This window comes from Aythya fuligula, chromosome 13 (genome assembly GCF_009819795.1).
Source record: "Aythya fuligula isolate bAytFul2 chromosome 13, bAytFul2.pri, whole genome shotgun sequence".
NCBI classification, from domain to species: Eukaryota; Metazoa; Chordata; class Aves; order Anseriformes; family Anatidae; genus Aythya; species Aythya fuligula.
In genome coordinates this window covers 11,580,158-11,596,047 of record NC_045571.1, presented here as the reverse complement: position 1 = coordinate 11,596,047, position 15,890 = coordinate 11,580,158, and the positions used below count along the sequence as shown (strand labels likewise).

General features: G+C 53.1%; 1 protein-coding gene across 1 annotated transcript in view; it reads left to right on the top strand.

The window, feature by feature from the left end:
• Window positions 1-11,972, top strand: part of MED12 (mediator complex subunit 12) — a 37,033-nt gene extending 25,061 nt beyond the window's left edge. Inside the window, exons 28-45 of the mRNA XM_032196303.1 lie at window positions 68-139; window positions 450-610; window positions 698-859; window positions 945-1,056; window positions 1,300-1,389; window positions 1,842-1,951; window positions 2,460-2,595; window positions 2,867-3,028; window positions 3,593-3,970; window positions 4,282-4,432; window positions 4,625-4,830; window positions 5,261-5,341; window positions 5,558-5,775; window positions 6,384-6,546; window positions 8,459-8,461; window positions 8,822-9,010; window positions 9,185-9,266; window positions 11,549-11,972. Of these exons, the coding sequence (XP_032052194.1) occupies window positions 68-139; window positions 450-610; window positions 698-859; window positions 945-1,056; window positions 1,300-1,389; window positions 1,842-1,951; window positions 2,460-2,595; window positions 2,867-3,028; window positions 3,593-3,970; window positions 4,282-4,432; window positions 4,625-4,830; window positions 5,261-5,341; window positions 5,558-5,775; window positions 6,384-6,546; window positions 8,459-8,461; window positions 8,822-9,010; window positions 9,185-9,266; window positions 11,549-11,592 (2,520 nt within the window). The 3' untranslated portion in view covers window positions 11,593-11,972. The remainder of the gene's footprint in view (window positions 1-67; window positions 140-449; window positions 611-697; window positions 860-944; window positions 1,057-1,299; window positions 1,390-1,841; window positions 1,952-2,459; window positions 2,596-2,866; window positions 3,029-3,592; window positions 3,971-4,281; window positions 4,433-4,624; window positions 4,831-5,260; window positions 5,342-5,557; window positions 5,776-6,383; window positions 6,547-8,458; window positions 8,462-8,821; window positions 9,011-9,184; window positions 9,267-11,548) is intronic.
• Window positions 11,973-15,890: the final 3,918 nt, after the last annotated feature.

Below are 15,890 nucleotides of genomic sequence, written 5' to 3'. Positions count from 1 at the left end.
CATGGGTTGAGGACATAGTTTGAACTGAGATAAGGACTCATACGAAGTGTGTGTGTGTGTGTTGCAGAATCTGGACCAGTGGACCATGAGGCAGTCCTCGCTGGAGCTGCAGCTGATGATTAAGCAGACTGCAAACAATGTGAGTTTCTGCTCAGTGCGACCATGCAGGGATGGGTGCTGCCAGCATTGAAGTGGCTGCTGGTGAGGTGGTAGGTTGGTGACCTGGCAGAAGTGAGAATAGGGAGAAAAGAAAGAGCATGCGTTGGTGAGTCTGGCTTGTGAAAACAAAGCATGAGATGGATGTGAGGAGTCTGAGACTCAAAGAGAAGCGTTCATGGGGGAGCTGGCAATCTAGATTTCTACCGAGTTTAAATGTGTTTAAATGTGGAAGCCCTATCAGTGGGTGCTTTCAGAGCAGGACTTAACTCTCGTTTCTTCCCTATCTCCAGGAGATGAACTCCTTGTTGGAAAATATAGCCAAGGCCACTATTGAGGTATTCCAGCAGTCAGCAGAGACCAGCTCTGCTAGTTCTGCTGGCAATGGAGTCAACAATCTCAGTAGCTCAGCAAGTGCTACACCAGCCAGTAACAAATCCAAACCCATCCTCAGGTAGGTGTCTCAGCATGAAGTTGTCCTGTAGACAACTTGAATCATAGGTTGGATTACAAACTGCTTTTCTCTTTTGTGTTGTCACAGTTCCCTGGAGAGATCAGGAGTGTGGCTGGTGGCCCCTCTGATTGCCAAGCTCCCAACGTCAGTGCAGGGCCATGTGCTGAAAGCTGCTGGAGAAGAACTGGAGAAAGGACAACATCTGGGGTCATCATCCCGCAAAGAGCGGGACCGCCAGAAGCAGAAGAGGTGAGTCGTGGGGAGAGGGCAGGCCTTGCTTGCTGTGCTGATCCCCCAGCCTGGCAGCATAGTTACATCGCTGTCCTCTCTGCAGCATGTCCCTCCTGAGCCAGCAGCCGTTTCTGTCACTGGTGCTAACTTGCCTGAAGGGACAGGATGAGCAGCGGGAAGGCCTCCTCACCTCTCTGTACAGTCAGGTCCAGCAGGTAGGTGTCTTTCTTCTCCCCTCACTTTCCTCAAAGGCTCACTCCTGAGCAGACAGGCTGTTGGCATGTCCTTGGAGATGTTGTCTGTCTGTCTTTGTACTCAGTAAGGCAAAGATCTTACCAGGGTTGATACAGGGTGCTTCAGCTGACCTCTCTGAGTCACCAGTCATCGGATAGCACAAGCTGCTCTCTATAAACTTCAGCATACAACACATGAGGTCTGTCCTCTGTTCTAAATCTTAGATCGTTACGAATTGGCGGGAAGATCAGTATCAAGATGACTGCAAAGCCAAGCAGCTGATGCATGAAGCCCTGAAGTTACGACTGAACTTGGTGAGCAGTTGCAAAAAAGAGGTTAACCATATGAAGTGAATAGTTTGGTGCCTTTTTTTCCCCCTTTTTTGGAGAGCGCACACGTTGGCAGGGCTATAAATGTCTTGAAGTGAGGGTCACCCCTGCTGCTGGGTTTTAAACCCTGAGTGGTATAGGATGTGTGGAAAAACTTCCTTGTTCTATTGAACCAGGATGAAATCCACAATCGTGGTCTCCATTTCAGAGACGTGCCATGCAGGCTGCTCCCAGTATTGCCTTCTCATTGTAATGCTTTTGTGCTCCCCATTGTGACTACTTGTATCTGAGGTTTGCCCTGTTGACTGCAGTCTCCTTGAGCTCTCAGAAGGAGTTGCCGTAGCCCAGGAGTTGCTCTGGTTTAGGCTTCCTTCTGACTTTTAAGTCTTAGTGTTTCTTTTTGGTGTATTTTTGACTAAACTGCTCTTCTCTGTCAGGTGGGAGGCATGTTTGACACGGTTCAACGCAGTACGCAGCAGACAACCGAATGGGCTGTGCTTCTCCTGGACATCATCAGCAGTGGCACCGTGGACATGCAGTCAAACAAGTAACTATCTGGCTGACTTCTGATCTGTATGGTTCCCTAGGGAGGCATTCAGGCATTCATTAGCACAGCCCCTTCCCCTGTGTGAGCTAGCTGTCTCTCTAGGCGCTCTGTTGGAAGCACTGTGACAGGTGAAGGAGACTTTGGAGTAATAGCAGGCTGTAACTTAGGTCCTAGTGTCCAAGTATACTCTTCCAACATACCAAGAGCAAACTCTGCTTTCCAGATGCAGAGAGAGAAGCTGGGGAGAGCTGAGTCTGGATCTGCTTTTCAGATAAGCTGAAGGGGTGGGCAGGAGGCCATTCTTAATCTGTGATACTGCACTTGACTGAAGTGTGGACACCTGGCAGCATATAACCAAAAGGAGGATTACTGTGGGAGGCTGAAGAGTGCTTGATGCTTCTGGCTGTAGGCAGAATTCCTAGCAGTCTAATAGTGTTTGGTGTTAGTGTGATGGCCAGGGCTTTGTCTGGTTCTTCTGTGACTTTGGCCTTTCTGCTCTGACCAACAGCGAGCTCTTCACTACTGTCTTGGACATGTTGAGTGTTCTCATCAATGGCACCCTGGCTGCTGATATGTCCAGCATTTCTCAGGGCAGCATGGAGGAAAACAAGCGGGCGTACATGAATCTCGTCAAGAAACTCAGGGTGAGAGACACCAGGCCTTGTACAGGGAGCTGTGTGCTGCATTGTGGTCATCCAACTCTGCAGATTTACCTGTCTCACATTGTACTAGTCCTGTTGCTGTTTAGAAAAGCAGTAAGAGTTGCCCTAGTGGCTCTGTGGGCCTTGGGCTGAACAGTACAGAGATGACAGGGAATGCAGAGGTGGAGGCTGACACCACTAAAGGCACAGGTCGGCTTTGGGTGTTGTTTTTTTCTGAGCAATTCTTGAAGTTTTCTCTACTCCACTCGTGCAGAAAGAGCTGGGGGACCGGCAGTCTGACAGCCTGGAGAAGGTACGACAGCTCCTGCCACTTCCCAAGCAGACCCGAGATGTCATCACCTGCGAACCTCAGGGATCCCTCATTGACACCAAAGGCAATAAAATAGCTGGATTTGACTCCATATTCAAGAAGGAGGTAAGTGAAGCTTTGCTGTCTGCCTCACAGCTCCTGAGCGCAGGTTTCGCCTTGTCTTCTGATGCCGTGAGTCTCCGCTGCTTGGGAGGCATCAGTATGCAGCACCTTGTTGCCTGCCGAGCTTGAAATGGCTGGCTGCACACAGGCAAGCTGGTGCATAACTATGTCTGAAAAGGGCAAGGCTGGGTGTTAATGCTCAGCAATACCTGCTGCTATGGCCTGAGAAATTATTTTAACTTTTGTTTTGTGCTCGTGGCTGTATGAAGCAAAAAAAAAAATCTAATCTCTGTCACATGACATAACGGGTACTGTCAGTGTGTGGCAGGAGACTGTCAGAGGTGGAATGAAGGAGAATGGCAGTTTTTGATGAAGGTTTTTAGAAATGACTGCTTTGCCCTGAGGAAGAGCAAAACCCCCCCTTGTAAGCCCTTACCACTAGTAAGGGCTCAGGTTGTCTTTTTTTTTTGTCCTGGAACATGTGGAATGGAGTCTGATGGAAGTGTAGTTTCCTGTAGTAGGAGAAAGAATAGGGGCTTAGTGGTTCTTATTTCTTTTGATTTCAAGGGTTTGCAAGTCTCTACAAAGCAGAAGATTTCCCCTTGGGATCTGTTTGAAGGCTTAAAGCACTCAGCCCCTCTGTCCTGGGGATGGTTTGGGACAGTCCGGGTGGACCGCAAGGTGTCTAGATTTGAGGAGCAGCAGAGACTTCTTCTGTACCACACGCACTTGAAACCCAAGCCCCGCAGTTATTACCTGGAGCCATTGCCATTGCCTCCTGAAGAGGAGGAGCCTCCTACACCTGTGACTTTAGAGCCGGAGAAGAAAGCTGTGGAACCAACCAAGGCTGATAAAACCAGCTCCAATCCTGCCACCTCTACTGAAGAACGCAAGAAGAAACAGAGCAAAACCAAGAAACGCAACCAGTCTGCCAGCAAAAGCGAGGTAAATGACTGCCCAACAGATACGGACCTCCTGTGTCCAACCCCATTAGTCCAACTCTGAGCACTCCCTTTAGTTGAGCACTCCCTTTAGTCTTTCTAAGGAGCCTGAAAGCAGTGGTGGTGAAGATGGGATATGTTTCTTCTCAGATGGGAGCACTGGAGCTCTGTCCTGTTTCTACTAGCCTGGGGCAGGGCAAGCAGTGACTGACCCTGGCTGCTTCCTGTGAACTTTGCAAGTCTTTAATATGCTTGATCCGTTCATGAATTTGCAGTGCATGCTGATCTCTCTTATTCCCTTCTTGATCCTTGCAGGATTTTGTGTTGGGTCCCAGCCGAGGGGTTTCCTATGGAGTTGGCATGCCTACAGACCTCTTGCATCACCAGGGGGGAAGCACTATGTCTAGGCTAGCCTATGGGCAGTCACCGGTGGGTCTCTATGCCCAGAATCAGCCTCTTCCAGCAGGTAGGTGTGCAGGGGAGGTGAGAGTGGGGCAAGTCTTTGGGAACCTCTTGTAAGAACCCTTGTGAGATGGTTCTACACACACTTGCCCTTCTGCCTGTCATGTATCCAGATACAGTGATGAACGGTTATTCTGGAGCTGCAAGGCTCAAGGACAGCACGTGCCTAGTCAGTCTGTTTCTTTTCCTCTTGCAGGTGGCCCTCGCCTGGATACATCCTACAGACCTGTGCGCATGCCATTGGGGAAACTTGTTCAGAGTCGTCCTCCATATAGTGGGGTGCTGCCTTCAGGGATGGGGAGCATGATGGGCATCGACCCCTCCTACAAGCCAGCGGTGTACAGACAACAACCTCCAGTGTCCCAGGGACAGATACTGAGGCAGCAGCTTCAAGCAAAGTTGGTAAGTCAGAGATGTGCTCTTGTTGGGCCCCATAGCACGGCAAGTCCTAGCTGTTGGCTGCCACTGTCCACTCTAGCCAGAACTCTCCAACCCTGTCTCTGTTTCTGCCCTCAAAAGGTGTTTGTTCCTCTGGGCAGCTCTGTGTTTGCCAATGGTTTTGCTGGATCCATTTGTCCAACAGTTGGTGGAGACTGAGTGAGGTGCACTGGGGATGTCTTGCAGCTGTTGGGCAGTGAGAGGTGGGATGGTAACGGCCTGTTTGTCCCAAGTCAGGGCGAGGCAAATGTCAGTAGCATCTGGGTGCCACGAAGCAGCCTTTTAGTTTCAGCAGTGAAGCTCCTTGTCTGGTATGGGGGGACTGCTGAGGAGAGGGCAGCAGTGTCCTGGCCTTTGGAGAAGTTGAAAAAACTGTTCCTATGTTGCCTTCCAGCAGGGCCAAGGCATAATGGGACAGCAGCCAGTACGCCAGATGGCTCCAACCCCATCCTATGGAACACTGCAGCCCTCCCAGGTAAGTGGAAGTGACCACAGGTAAAACTGGAGTCTTGGTATGGCACATGGCAGTGTCTGTATTTCTGCTGTTAAGTCCTGGAATCTCTTGTCTCTTTTCACTCATTTTCTGGCCAGCACAAATCTGAATCCCAGAGATGAACTGTCTTGTGACCGCCTTTACAGGAGAATAGATGCTGCTCCGTGACTAACAAAGGTTTTGTTTATTTCATTTCAGGGTTACACATCTTACGTCTCCCACATAGGCCTTCAGCAGCACCCCTCCCAGTCAGGCACGATGGTACCTCCTACGTACTCTGGCCAGCCCTATCAGAATTCCCACCCCAGCTCTAATCCTGCCCTGGTGGATCCTGTTAGGCAGATGCAGCAGAGACCAAGTGGCTATGTGCACCAGCAGGCTCCAGGCTACGGGCACACCTTGGGCAACACACAGAGGTACCTCCCACCCTACTGGATGTTAATAAGCTGTATTTCATCAAGGGCTTCCCTGCTCTGTCCAGACAACTTGAACAGCAATCTGTGAAAAGCCTATTCTCCATGCTGCGTTACACAGCATCCGAGTCCTTTACACCCTCGGGGAGCATCTTTATCCAGCTTTCAGTCCCGAGAAGAAACAGAGAGATAGGATGAAATTCAGAGATGCTAGCTGCAGGCAGGAGTTGGTGTTACTAACCAGAGAAAGATGAAATTGTGAAGTATGAAGTAAATGACCTGGGAAAGTCACAATTTTTTTGAATTTAAATCTAGCCAGCAGCTTGCCTTCTGAAGGTGTGATATGGTAGTTCCATTGCTCCTGGGCAGGCATAAATCTGTCAGTGAGACAGTGCAGAACAGCGGGCCATATACCATTACTTAGGGCTTCTGGAAAAGCAGGTTGGATGGAGCCCTTGAAGGTCCCTGGTGTCCCTCACCTTTCTGCAGAGAAGCAGCACGGGTTGCAAGCAGCTGTTTGAGCTGTCTTGATGGCAGCAGTTGGGTTTCGATTAGATAAGCTAGCTGCCTGTGAATCTTTTACTCCATGGGCTTGTCCTTTTCTTTTGCAGATTCCCTCACCAGTCGATACAGCAGGCCCCCATGATGAGTGGGATGAACCATTTGGGTCCACAAGGAGTCCCCTCAGGAATTCGACCCAGCCAAATACTGCCTGACCAGCAGCAGCAGCAGTACCTGAGGCAGCAGCAGCAACAGCAGCAGCAGATGCTGAGGGTGAGTGGTTGCTGCTGGGACAAAGGCCACTGGAGCTGGAGAGGACTTACCAAATGCTGTCCTCTGTCAGTAACACTGTGCTCTGCCCCGGTGTGCCCAGAGGGATGTCAGCTCTTGGGGCCTGTCTGTAATGCTTTGCTAGGCAGTTCTCCCTTCCGTGGAGTTGGCAGTTCCTGAGGCACTGCCTCTTGCCAGTCACCCAGCGTGAGGTTAAAAGAAAGTTAAGAGCACAAAAGATCTGTTTAGTCCTCTGTGGCTTGCATCCTACCTCTTCCTGCTCAGTTTGGGCCCATAAGGTCATGCAAACTGCTAACTGTCTTAGAAATTAAGTGTTGCAGGAGCTAGAAACAAAATGAACCCCCCTCTCCCTGCCCATACCAGGGCAGGCAGTCATTCTTTATAAGATCAGTTTTAGGGGCATGTCTATGTTTTCACAAATGTAGTGATGACACTTAGTTTTCTGAGGGGAGCCTGAGCAAGACAGTGGTTTCTGCAGAGTGCCACAGTCAGCGGTATTTGGGAATTGCTGCCTTGTACTGGACAAGAGACTGCCTGTAGCGTGGTCAGCAGCTTTTGATGAGTAGCACCTTCTGACTATTCAGTGGGTTTCTTTTAGCATTCTCCATCGCTTGTATTTAGGGAAAGAACATACTCAGACAAGTTGCTAGCAGTTTTCCTAGCTCAGTAACTTAACGTGTACCTTCAGCTTTTAGCTGACGTTGCTTGGTTACTCAAAAAATGTGGAGTGCCCAAAATCTCTGCAGTTACAGTGACTCTTGCTGTATTATCAGGAGCATACCAGATGCAGAACAGACTCTTGATGCTTGAGTTGACTGTCACATGCAGTAGCTTGTAGAAAGGAAGCATGGCCTTTTGTTTGCCATGGGCGGTAGTCAGCTGTTGCAAGGAGGCAGGACATGAAATCAGGAGGAGGGTCTCCAGGCTCATTGAGTCAGTTACCTGCTTATTGAGGTCACAGTATCCATTTCATGAACCCAAGGGACCCAAATTGGCTGAAGATGAAAGTTAGGAGGCTGGTCTAGAAACTCACTCCCTTTGACGGGTAGAATCCTTGATCCAAGCTTCATTGTGTTTGTGAGCGGTTCTTGTACCCAGTTATTACTCTCTGCTGTGTCCTGGCTCTTTTGTCCTTGTTTACTGTCTGTTCTTTCTCTCTGCTGTTTACCCAGCGTATTCCTAGGGAGCACTTGCATCTTTCGTAGGTCATTTTTTTCTGACCTCCTCTCATAAGATACCATCCCTTCTGATACGTTTTTGTCTGTTTTCTGAGTCTGTTCAAGCTTTGAACCTTACCCTTTTGAGCCAGTGATCAGAACTGTACCTATCAGCACCATGTTTTTTTATGATAGTTTTAGTGGTGTTCTGTTTCTGCTAGAAACTCTTCTGTTGACCTAGAGAGTTTAAAACTACCTCAACAGAATATTCTGTCTCTCTGTATTCTTCTTTCTTTATCTAGTTCTGTCAACATCTAGGTTGGAGCATTGCATCCAGTTTTATCTACGTCCTGTTACTGAGATGTAGCATCACTGCCGGGAGTGGCAGAGAAGGGCAGTTAGAACTTGAGGAGCTGGGGAATGCTTCTGAGGAGGAAAGGCTGATAATAGCTGGGCTTCAACTTAGAGAAGGAGAGACAAGGGGAGTCCCCAGATTTTGTCTTTTTAAAACAAACAAACACACACACAAAAAAAAGCTCTTACCTGTTCACATTCCTTGGCTGTAGGACAAGAAATGATCTTAAATCTTAACGTACAAGATTCAAGATAGACTAGGAAAACTCCAGTAGGAGTAACCAGGTGTGCAACATGAAATGGATTGAATTGAGAGGTTACAGGAGCTGTGCTGGTATGTCTGGAAACATTTTGAGAACAGGTCAGGGAAATACTCAGTGAAGCAGGTATTGCTGATCTTACCAGGAGGCAAGAGATGAACTGGCCAACCTCCGGAGATAGCTCGTAGTTGTTTTCCATTCTCGTATTGTGTTTACTCCTAGTCATTCCCCAGCTGACAAGTAGACTTGTAGTTCTCTTCCTGCCATCTGCTGAAAACTCATCTTACAGGATTTTGTTACTGTCACTGTGTTTCATGCAATTTCTCAGCCTGGGGCAGGGTCCTGGTGAAATTTGTGTAATTTAGGCACTTGTAAGGAAAGTGGTATAAGAATTTGTTACTGCGGTAGAACGCCCTTTTCCCTTCAGCCCTGCCTGTGCGTTGCCCAGACAGGTCCCTGACGGCCCCTTCTCTTTTGTCTTCCCAGCAGCAACAGCAGCAGCAACAACAACAGCAGCAGCAACAGCAACAACAGCAACAACAACAGCAGCAGCAGCCGCCTCCGCCGCAGCCACAGCCGCAGCAGCAACCCCAGGTCTCCACAGTGCCTCAGCCACAGGCGCAGGGCCAGCCCCCAGGGCTGGGGATGCAGGCTCTTCCCCCCCAGCAGCCCATTGTGAGTGTTCCCTCGGAGATGAGGGATGTGATAGTCCAGCACAAATCCAGCCGTGCTCTACCTGCATCCTCCCCCCCAACTCCCTTCTCCCTCCCCTGCACTTCCCGTGGCTGGTGTGAATGCTGCGAGTGCCAGCCAGGTGGTGTGGCTGTAACCACGTTTCTCTCGTTGCAGTTCCAGCGCCAGGGCCTTCAGCAGACACAGCAGCAGCAGCAAACGGCTGCTTTGGTTCGACAACTTCAGCAGCAGCTTTCCAGTAAGCCTTGGTGTTCTTGATCCTGTCCCTAATCTTCTCCCCTGCCATTCCCCGTTGCAGGTGCCCTGGTGTAGGGAAGCTGGGCCAAGCCAAACTGTCTGTCTGAGGCCATAAATGATGTTGGCAGGGAAATGGCATCAGGACTTTGAGCTCCTGGCCCAAAGGGGCACGACAGCAGGGCAGGCAGTGCTGCCAGCATGTGAGCAACCTTCCAGACCTGCTGCATGCAGAGGGATGAGAGAGCTGAGCCTTTGTAGGGGCTGTCATGCAGTTTTCTCAGAAGGATTCAGTCTGCAGCTTTAAAGCATTCGGAGAAGCTTCCTCTGCTGTGGATGACCTCTGAGGGGCTCAGGGAGGCTGTAATCCTGCAGCATTCACATGGTGGGTGACCCAGAGATGTGATCAGGACAAGACTTCTTGCAGGCAAGGAGGGTACTCCAGGAAGCACTGCTTCATACCTGCTGGGTTCTGTGGGCTTCTGTGGCAGCTGTCACAGACAGGGTAATGGCACAGATGATGTTTGTAGTCTGGCACTGTGCAGCTATTCCTATAATCTGTATTTAACTGCTGGCTGGGGGGCTAGAAACAGAACTCGGTGCCTGTGCTGTTCCCCTCTGAACCACCTGCTGTTTTGCTGTCACCTTACTGACTTTTGTGCCACAAAAAATGGCAGCGACGCTATGAAAATGCCTACGAATGGGCTGCACGGGGTTTTTGCAGTGTGCTAGCTGTACGTGTGTGTGGTGGGGGCTGGGAACTTGGTGGTTGGGAGCTGACAACCCTCCTTTTTTCTTGCTGGGCCACCATTTCCATGGTAGTCAAGGACGTGAATGCCTACAGCTCGATGTCAAGTAAAAATACATTTGGCAGATTTTGATCTATCTGCTTGGTTAATTCAGTTTCTTAAATTGGTTATTCCTCAGAGTAGGCTTGTGCTTGGGGAAAGCTTGATACAATCACGGGTGGAGGTGTTTCTTTCCTCTGTGCATAACTTTCACATGTAACAGATGTCTGCAACAAATAATGGCCAAACAATAGTGCTTACACTTGGTCCTTGATAAAGTTCTTAATCCTTGTGACAAAAACAAACAAAAAAAAGCAAATAGAAGTTTTAATGTGCTAAATTTCCTGCTAGCCAGCTTCACAAACCACAAGTCTGTGCAAGGATCCCAGCCAGGACATTCAAGTAGAGGAATATCTCATATAAGTATCCGAATATAGCAGAATAGCCATATTTTCCTATCCTGTCTGTGTAGCAAACGGAGCGGGTTTTTATATGGAACGGATGCGTGGGTCCGATGCAGCCATGTGTCAGCGTGCAGCTTCCATGCCACCTCACTGGGCTTGCATCAGCTCCACCAAGAGCCATCTGGAGTTCTTGCCTGCAGTGTCCGGGGTGCAGCAGAAAGCAGGACATAGCCAAGAACATCTTGTAGGAGGGGGACAAGAATACCTTGGGCTCACGGTGGGTCAGGAGGCTCCAGGATATTCCTAAATACGCTGCTGTCCAGCAGAGTTGAGACAGAAAGAGGGCGGGCTAGCCTCGGGTTACACTGCTCTCCTTTTACTTAGTCTGCAGCATAAGACGTGCTGACGTGCTTCAAGAAAAGGCTCACAGATTTTATTAATCACATAGTGCCCAAGCACACTTCTGAGCAGTGTGCGTCACCAAGCATCAGTCCCAGCAGTCAGAAAGTTTGTGAGGTTCTTTAATAAAACCTTGCTGGGTTTCCTATCCCTTCTGTGCCACCTGGAAGTCCTTCGGGTATGTTGTTCGTTTGTACCTACGTACTGTCAGGGAGTCAGGAGAGTTCCTGAAACCTTCGCTAAGTCTGGTTTCTGGGTGTACCTCAGGATGAATATTTGACACTGGCTGTCTGAACAGCTTGTTTGCCTCCTGGTGTTGTGCAATCTTATAGGGCAGATTTTCTTTCAAAGTACAGAGATAATTTGCACACAGCCTCATCGTCCTGACTTGCTGCCATCTTTCAGAGCTTTGTTGTGGTGCACCAAGTGTGCCTTGAGAGGTCTCTTCTGGAGAAGCTGTGGGATTGGGACTGGTGCTTATCTGTCTCTTCCTCAAAGAAAGGGGGGTCCTGACTGTGCTCCTGTCTAAAGCCTCAGACAAGTGAGCAGAACAGGGAGTGCCATAAAGGATGTAAGCGTGTTATGTTTGGTTTTGCTCATACACTGCAACATACCTCTAGGAGCTGCACTGGTGACAGGGGGGGAATCTGCTTGCAGAACAAACCTTGTGACTGTCTAACTCTTGACCCCAACAGATACGCAGCCGCAGCAGAACAACAACCCCTTTGGACGCTACTGATCTGGGGCACTTCAGCCTGGTCCAGGAGGGAGACATCACTGTGGACTGGATACAGCCTCTTCAGCCTGACCTGCAAACCAGGACTGCTCCCGGCCTCTGTCCTGGGGCTCGTGCCCCGAGTGCTGTGTGCCGCCGCTGCCCGTCTCACAGGGAGATGCCAGGAGGATGGTTTTATTGTACAGAGAAAGTGTTTTTACTATCCAATTTCTACAAACGTTTATGGAGATCCCTTGTGGCCGATAGTCTCCCTTCCCACTTTGGTTTCAGTTTTTACTCAGTTTTTAGTATTTTTGTTAAAATAATGATTAAGACATTGTAAAATTTTGTACTTTATTTATACCAGATGAACCCTGTACTGCAGACATTCTCGGATGAATACAGAGAGCTTACTTTGCAAAAGGAGTGTGTATTCAGAGCCTGCTTTTCCTCCTTCGAGCTCCTCCCAGCCTCCCAGTACAGCCCAGCAGCACCCTGCGCATGGTCTTTATCTCTTTCTCAGCAGAACTGATGTCTGCATTTTCTGCTTTTGTGAATGGGGGTGTTGCTGAGGCAAAGCCTTTTGGTTTGGGAAGGAAAGCCTTTCTTCCTTATTTGTTTCATAAGCTGGCGTTCGCATGCTTTCTGGGGTTTGTGCAAACTTCGTAGGCTTTGTATGTTGATTTAGAGCTTTGCTAGCAGTCTCTGGCATGTGGACAATGGACAGAGGTTTAAGAGCAAAGAGGGAGGTAAATGAGAGAAGTTCCGAGCCCCAACAAGCCCAGCTTCCCAGCCACAGCAGTATCAGAGACGCTCAAGCTGGCACCTCTGCAATCTAGGAGGAGCTGCAGCCCGAATGCACTCAGATGAGTACTTCTCTCAGCACGGTTTTGCTTGTAAGCACCAAGGTTCATCTGTTAGCTCCTTCCTGACAGCCCCGGTGCTTTTCTGGGTGGGTAACGTTCTGCATTCTCACCTGCAGACCCAGCTAATGCAGCCTGCTGCTCTGGAGTCTCATCTGTCTGTGTGTGGCAGGCTGCTTTGGCTTCGCTTAGTTTCAGTGCTGGTCCTCTCCCCTCCTGCTGTCTGTTGGACCTGGGAGCCACCCTTGACCTGCAGTAGTTCCTTGAGTACATTTTCTGGACCAGTATTTTCCTTCTGCCCTAGGAGGGTGGGAGCTTGTGAGGCTTGCAGGGGCCTCATGAAAGAGCTCCAGTTATAAGGAAAAATACACTGAACTGGTTTGTTACCAGTATGTAGGGTGGGCCACAGCAGCGTGAGGACAAGAAGGCGGCCGGCTGTGGGAGCTGGGAGGAAGGAGGAGGAAGGGGGATGCCCTCAGATGTGCTCAGGCTGATGGGCAGGAGGGAGCCTGACCTGCCAGAGCCTCCCTGTGCCCAGCTCCTGCTGCTGCAAGAGCTGGAGCTGAGCCCTTCCCTCGCTGGGGGGGAGCTGTGCACCCTGCTCATCCCCACCCTGCAGCTTCCCTGCACCTGGCCGTGCCTCCTGCTGTGCTGCGTGGTGGGGGGAAGGTGCTGCTGGCCAGGAGTGATGGAGACGGGCTCCCTGCCTAATGAGAACGGACAGCTGTGTGTGGGGCGACTTCCTCTGGGCACGGCTGCTTGTCCCCTTCAATGAGGATCAGGCCGGGGTGCTCCTGGCTGGGAGCAGCAGCCTGCCTGGGCCCCCCATCCCCTGGGCCATGGGGCTCTGCTCGCCCGCAGCGTGCTCTCAGCAGCCACCAAGGGACCCACGGCTGGGGTAGGAGAGCACCGTGCCCCCCTCCTCATCCTCCCTGGGGCCAGATGCCAAAAACTGAGCCCCGTTGGGTGGTTTGGGGGCTGCCCCTGGGCGCGCAGAGCCCCTCTGTCTGTGCCGTGTGCGGCCCCCTCCTCTGCAGGCCCTGGGAGGCGGCTGAGCCTGCGCCAGGCGGCATCTTGGAGGCTGCCTTCTGCATCGCCGCCGCGCTGCTGCTGGGAGGAGGGCGGCTCTGCAGCAGCAGCCGGAGCGGGCGGCGGCGGCACAGCACCGAGCTAGGGGTCGGCCTCTCGTTTCGTTCCCTTTCAGGGACCCAGGGTTTGGTGCCGAGGACTCTCCACGTCTCCCCATGGGGAAGGAGATGCCTCGTCCCTCTCTGGGTTCTTGCTGCTGCTTGACCCCGCTTTGCTGCACAGCCCAGCGCAGGGGCTGCTCCTTCCAGTGGCTGCTCCTGCAGAAGGCTCCCCCCAGCCCCGCCAGCCGGGTGAGCACAGGACAAGCACCCCGGTGGCCCCCGCAGGCTGCCCCAAGGTTGGCAGTGGGGGACACAGGGACTGGAGCAAGACCTGGGCACGGCCGCTCTGCCCAGCCTGGCCGCCTGCCTCGCAGCCCCCCCGTTGCTGTGCTGGGTGCTAGCACTGAGCAGTGGCAGTTTTAAGTAGCTCTGACAGCTTCCAGCCCTTCTGCTCCTTCTCTGAGTCGCAGCTAAATGCTGCTTAAGACACAGCCGGAGGCGCTGGGGGGGATTTTTATCACACGCTGCCCACTGACCAACGCACGCAGCCTCCCTCTGGCCTTCAATCAGGCTGGGGGGCTGATGCTGGAGCTGCGTGTGGGTCACTGGGCTCTGTGGGGCTCGAGGCCAGCCCCAGGGGTGCCTGCAGGGGCCCAAGGGCAGCGTGTGGGTGATGCACAGCAGGTGCCGGGGGCATGGGAAGGGGCCTGAGGTCACGGGAGGCTCGGCACAGCCGGGGCAGCAGATAGGCAGCAACAGGTCCTGCCCCGTGCACCCACCCCACCCGGCGCCAGCAGCCTGCCGGGGGCAGAGGCAGCTTGTCAGGCACCACGAGAGCTGGTGTTGTGCAAGAAAATCGATCGCTGCCTGCTCCAGCAGCTGCAGCCGGGGGCTGAGCAGCCCCGCGAGTGCCCAGCGCTCCCCGTGCGGTGCCGGTGGTGGGAGCGGGTGGCGAGCCACAGCTGCAGCCCCCAGCACAGCCCCCCCAGGGCAGTAAGATGTGGGGGGCTGTGCCCGGAGCCCTGCAGCTGTGGGGGCAGCCCAGGGAGCCCCTGAGATGCTGCTGGGGGTGGATGGTCCACCAGGAGCGTGGGTGCTGCTGCAGGTGGTGCCCAGGGGCTCAGGGCAGGGCTGGTGCATCCGTCCCGGTGGGCACAGGGCTCTGGTGGTGCACGGGGTGACAGGGGACAGCTCCTGGGTGTAACGGGTCAGCAGTGAAGCTGCTCGAGCTGCCACCCACCAACGAGCAGTGGGGCGGGAAGGCTCCGAGCTGCCCTGCAGCATCCAAGTGCAGGGATCCCCTCGGCTGCACGCTCACTGACTCAGTGGCATCGGGAGAGCTGAAATAAATGCCTGCCCTTCACATGCTGCCGCACAAGCATCTTAAATGGGAAGCGGTGGCTGCTCCGCAGAGCCCGTGTCGGGTCTGGGCTGCAGCTCTGGCAGCGGGAGGGAGGCAGAGCCCAGCTCCCAGCCCCAGACTGGAACGCGTGGAGGTGTCTGCTGGTAATTGCACGTCCTTCTCTTTGATCAGGCGCCGCGGCTGATGCTGCCCTGGCAATGGCAGAGAGCTGCAGAGAACACAGACACATCCAGCAGGACCCAAATCCGTGCCCTGTTTCAAATGATTTCTGTAATCCCATCAGGCAGGAATGAAGCAGCAAGGTAGCCCCGGCACGGGCAGGCTGGGGGAGAGGCGCTGTGCCAGGAGGCTGAGCGCAGCAGGGAGAATGTCCCCGGGCTGGGAGAGGGCACACAGGGAGAAATTGGGGGTGACAGAAGGGCTGGGGGGTGGGAGTGCTGCTGGGGCTGCGGGGCTGGGGCTGCTGAACCCGAAACTCCACGCGTGGAATGGGGTGGGACGGCTGTGCCTGGCCCCAGGGCTGATGCTGGGACCGGGGCATCCCATACTGGTACCTGATGGGCTCCCCCGGCCCGGCTGGGTGCTGCGGGGCACTGGAGAGGCGGGGGCTGCTCCCAGGGCCGTGGCAAAATTCTTTTTTGGGGGATGTTCCGACGGGCAGGGCTGTGCCAGGGCACCACGGGGCTGCGGGCGGGTGGAGAGGGGCCTGTGCGGAGCGCCCAGGGTGGGTACAGGGCACGGCGGGACGGGCTGCTGGGGCGCTGCGGGGGTGCCCAGGGTGGTTGGGGGTGCTCAGAGCCCTGCAGGGGCTTCGTGGGCAGGGTGGGACCCCCAGGACACCGCAGGGACCCCCAGGAGCGGGATGCTCACGGCCACACCGGGATGCTCGGGGCGCTGCGGGGTGCCCCGGGCGGTGCCGCTGCCGGTGCCCCCCTCCCGGGGGTCTGCCGGTGCCGGTGCCCGGGA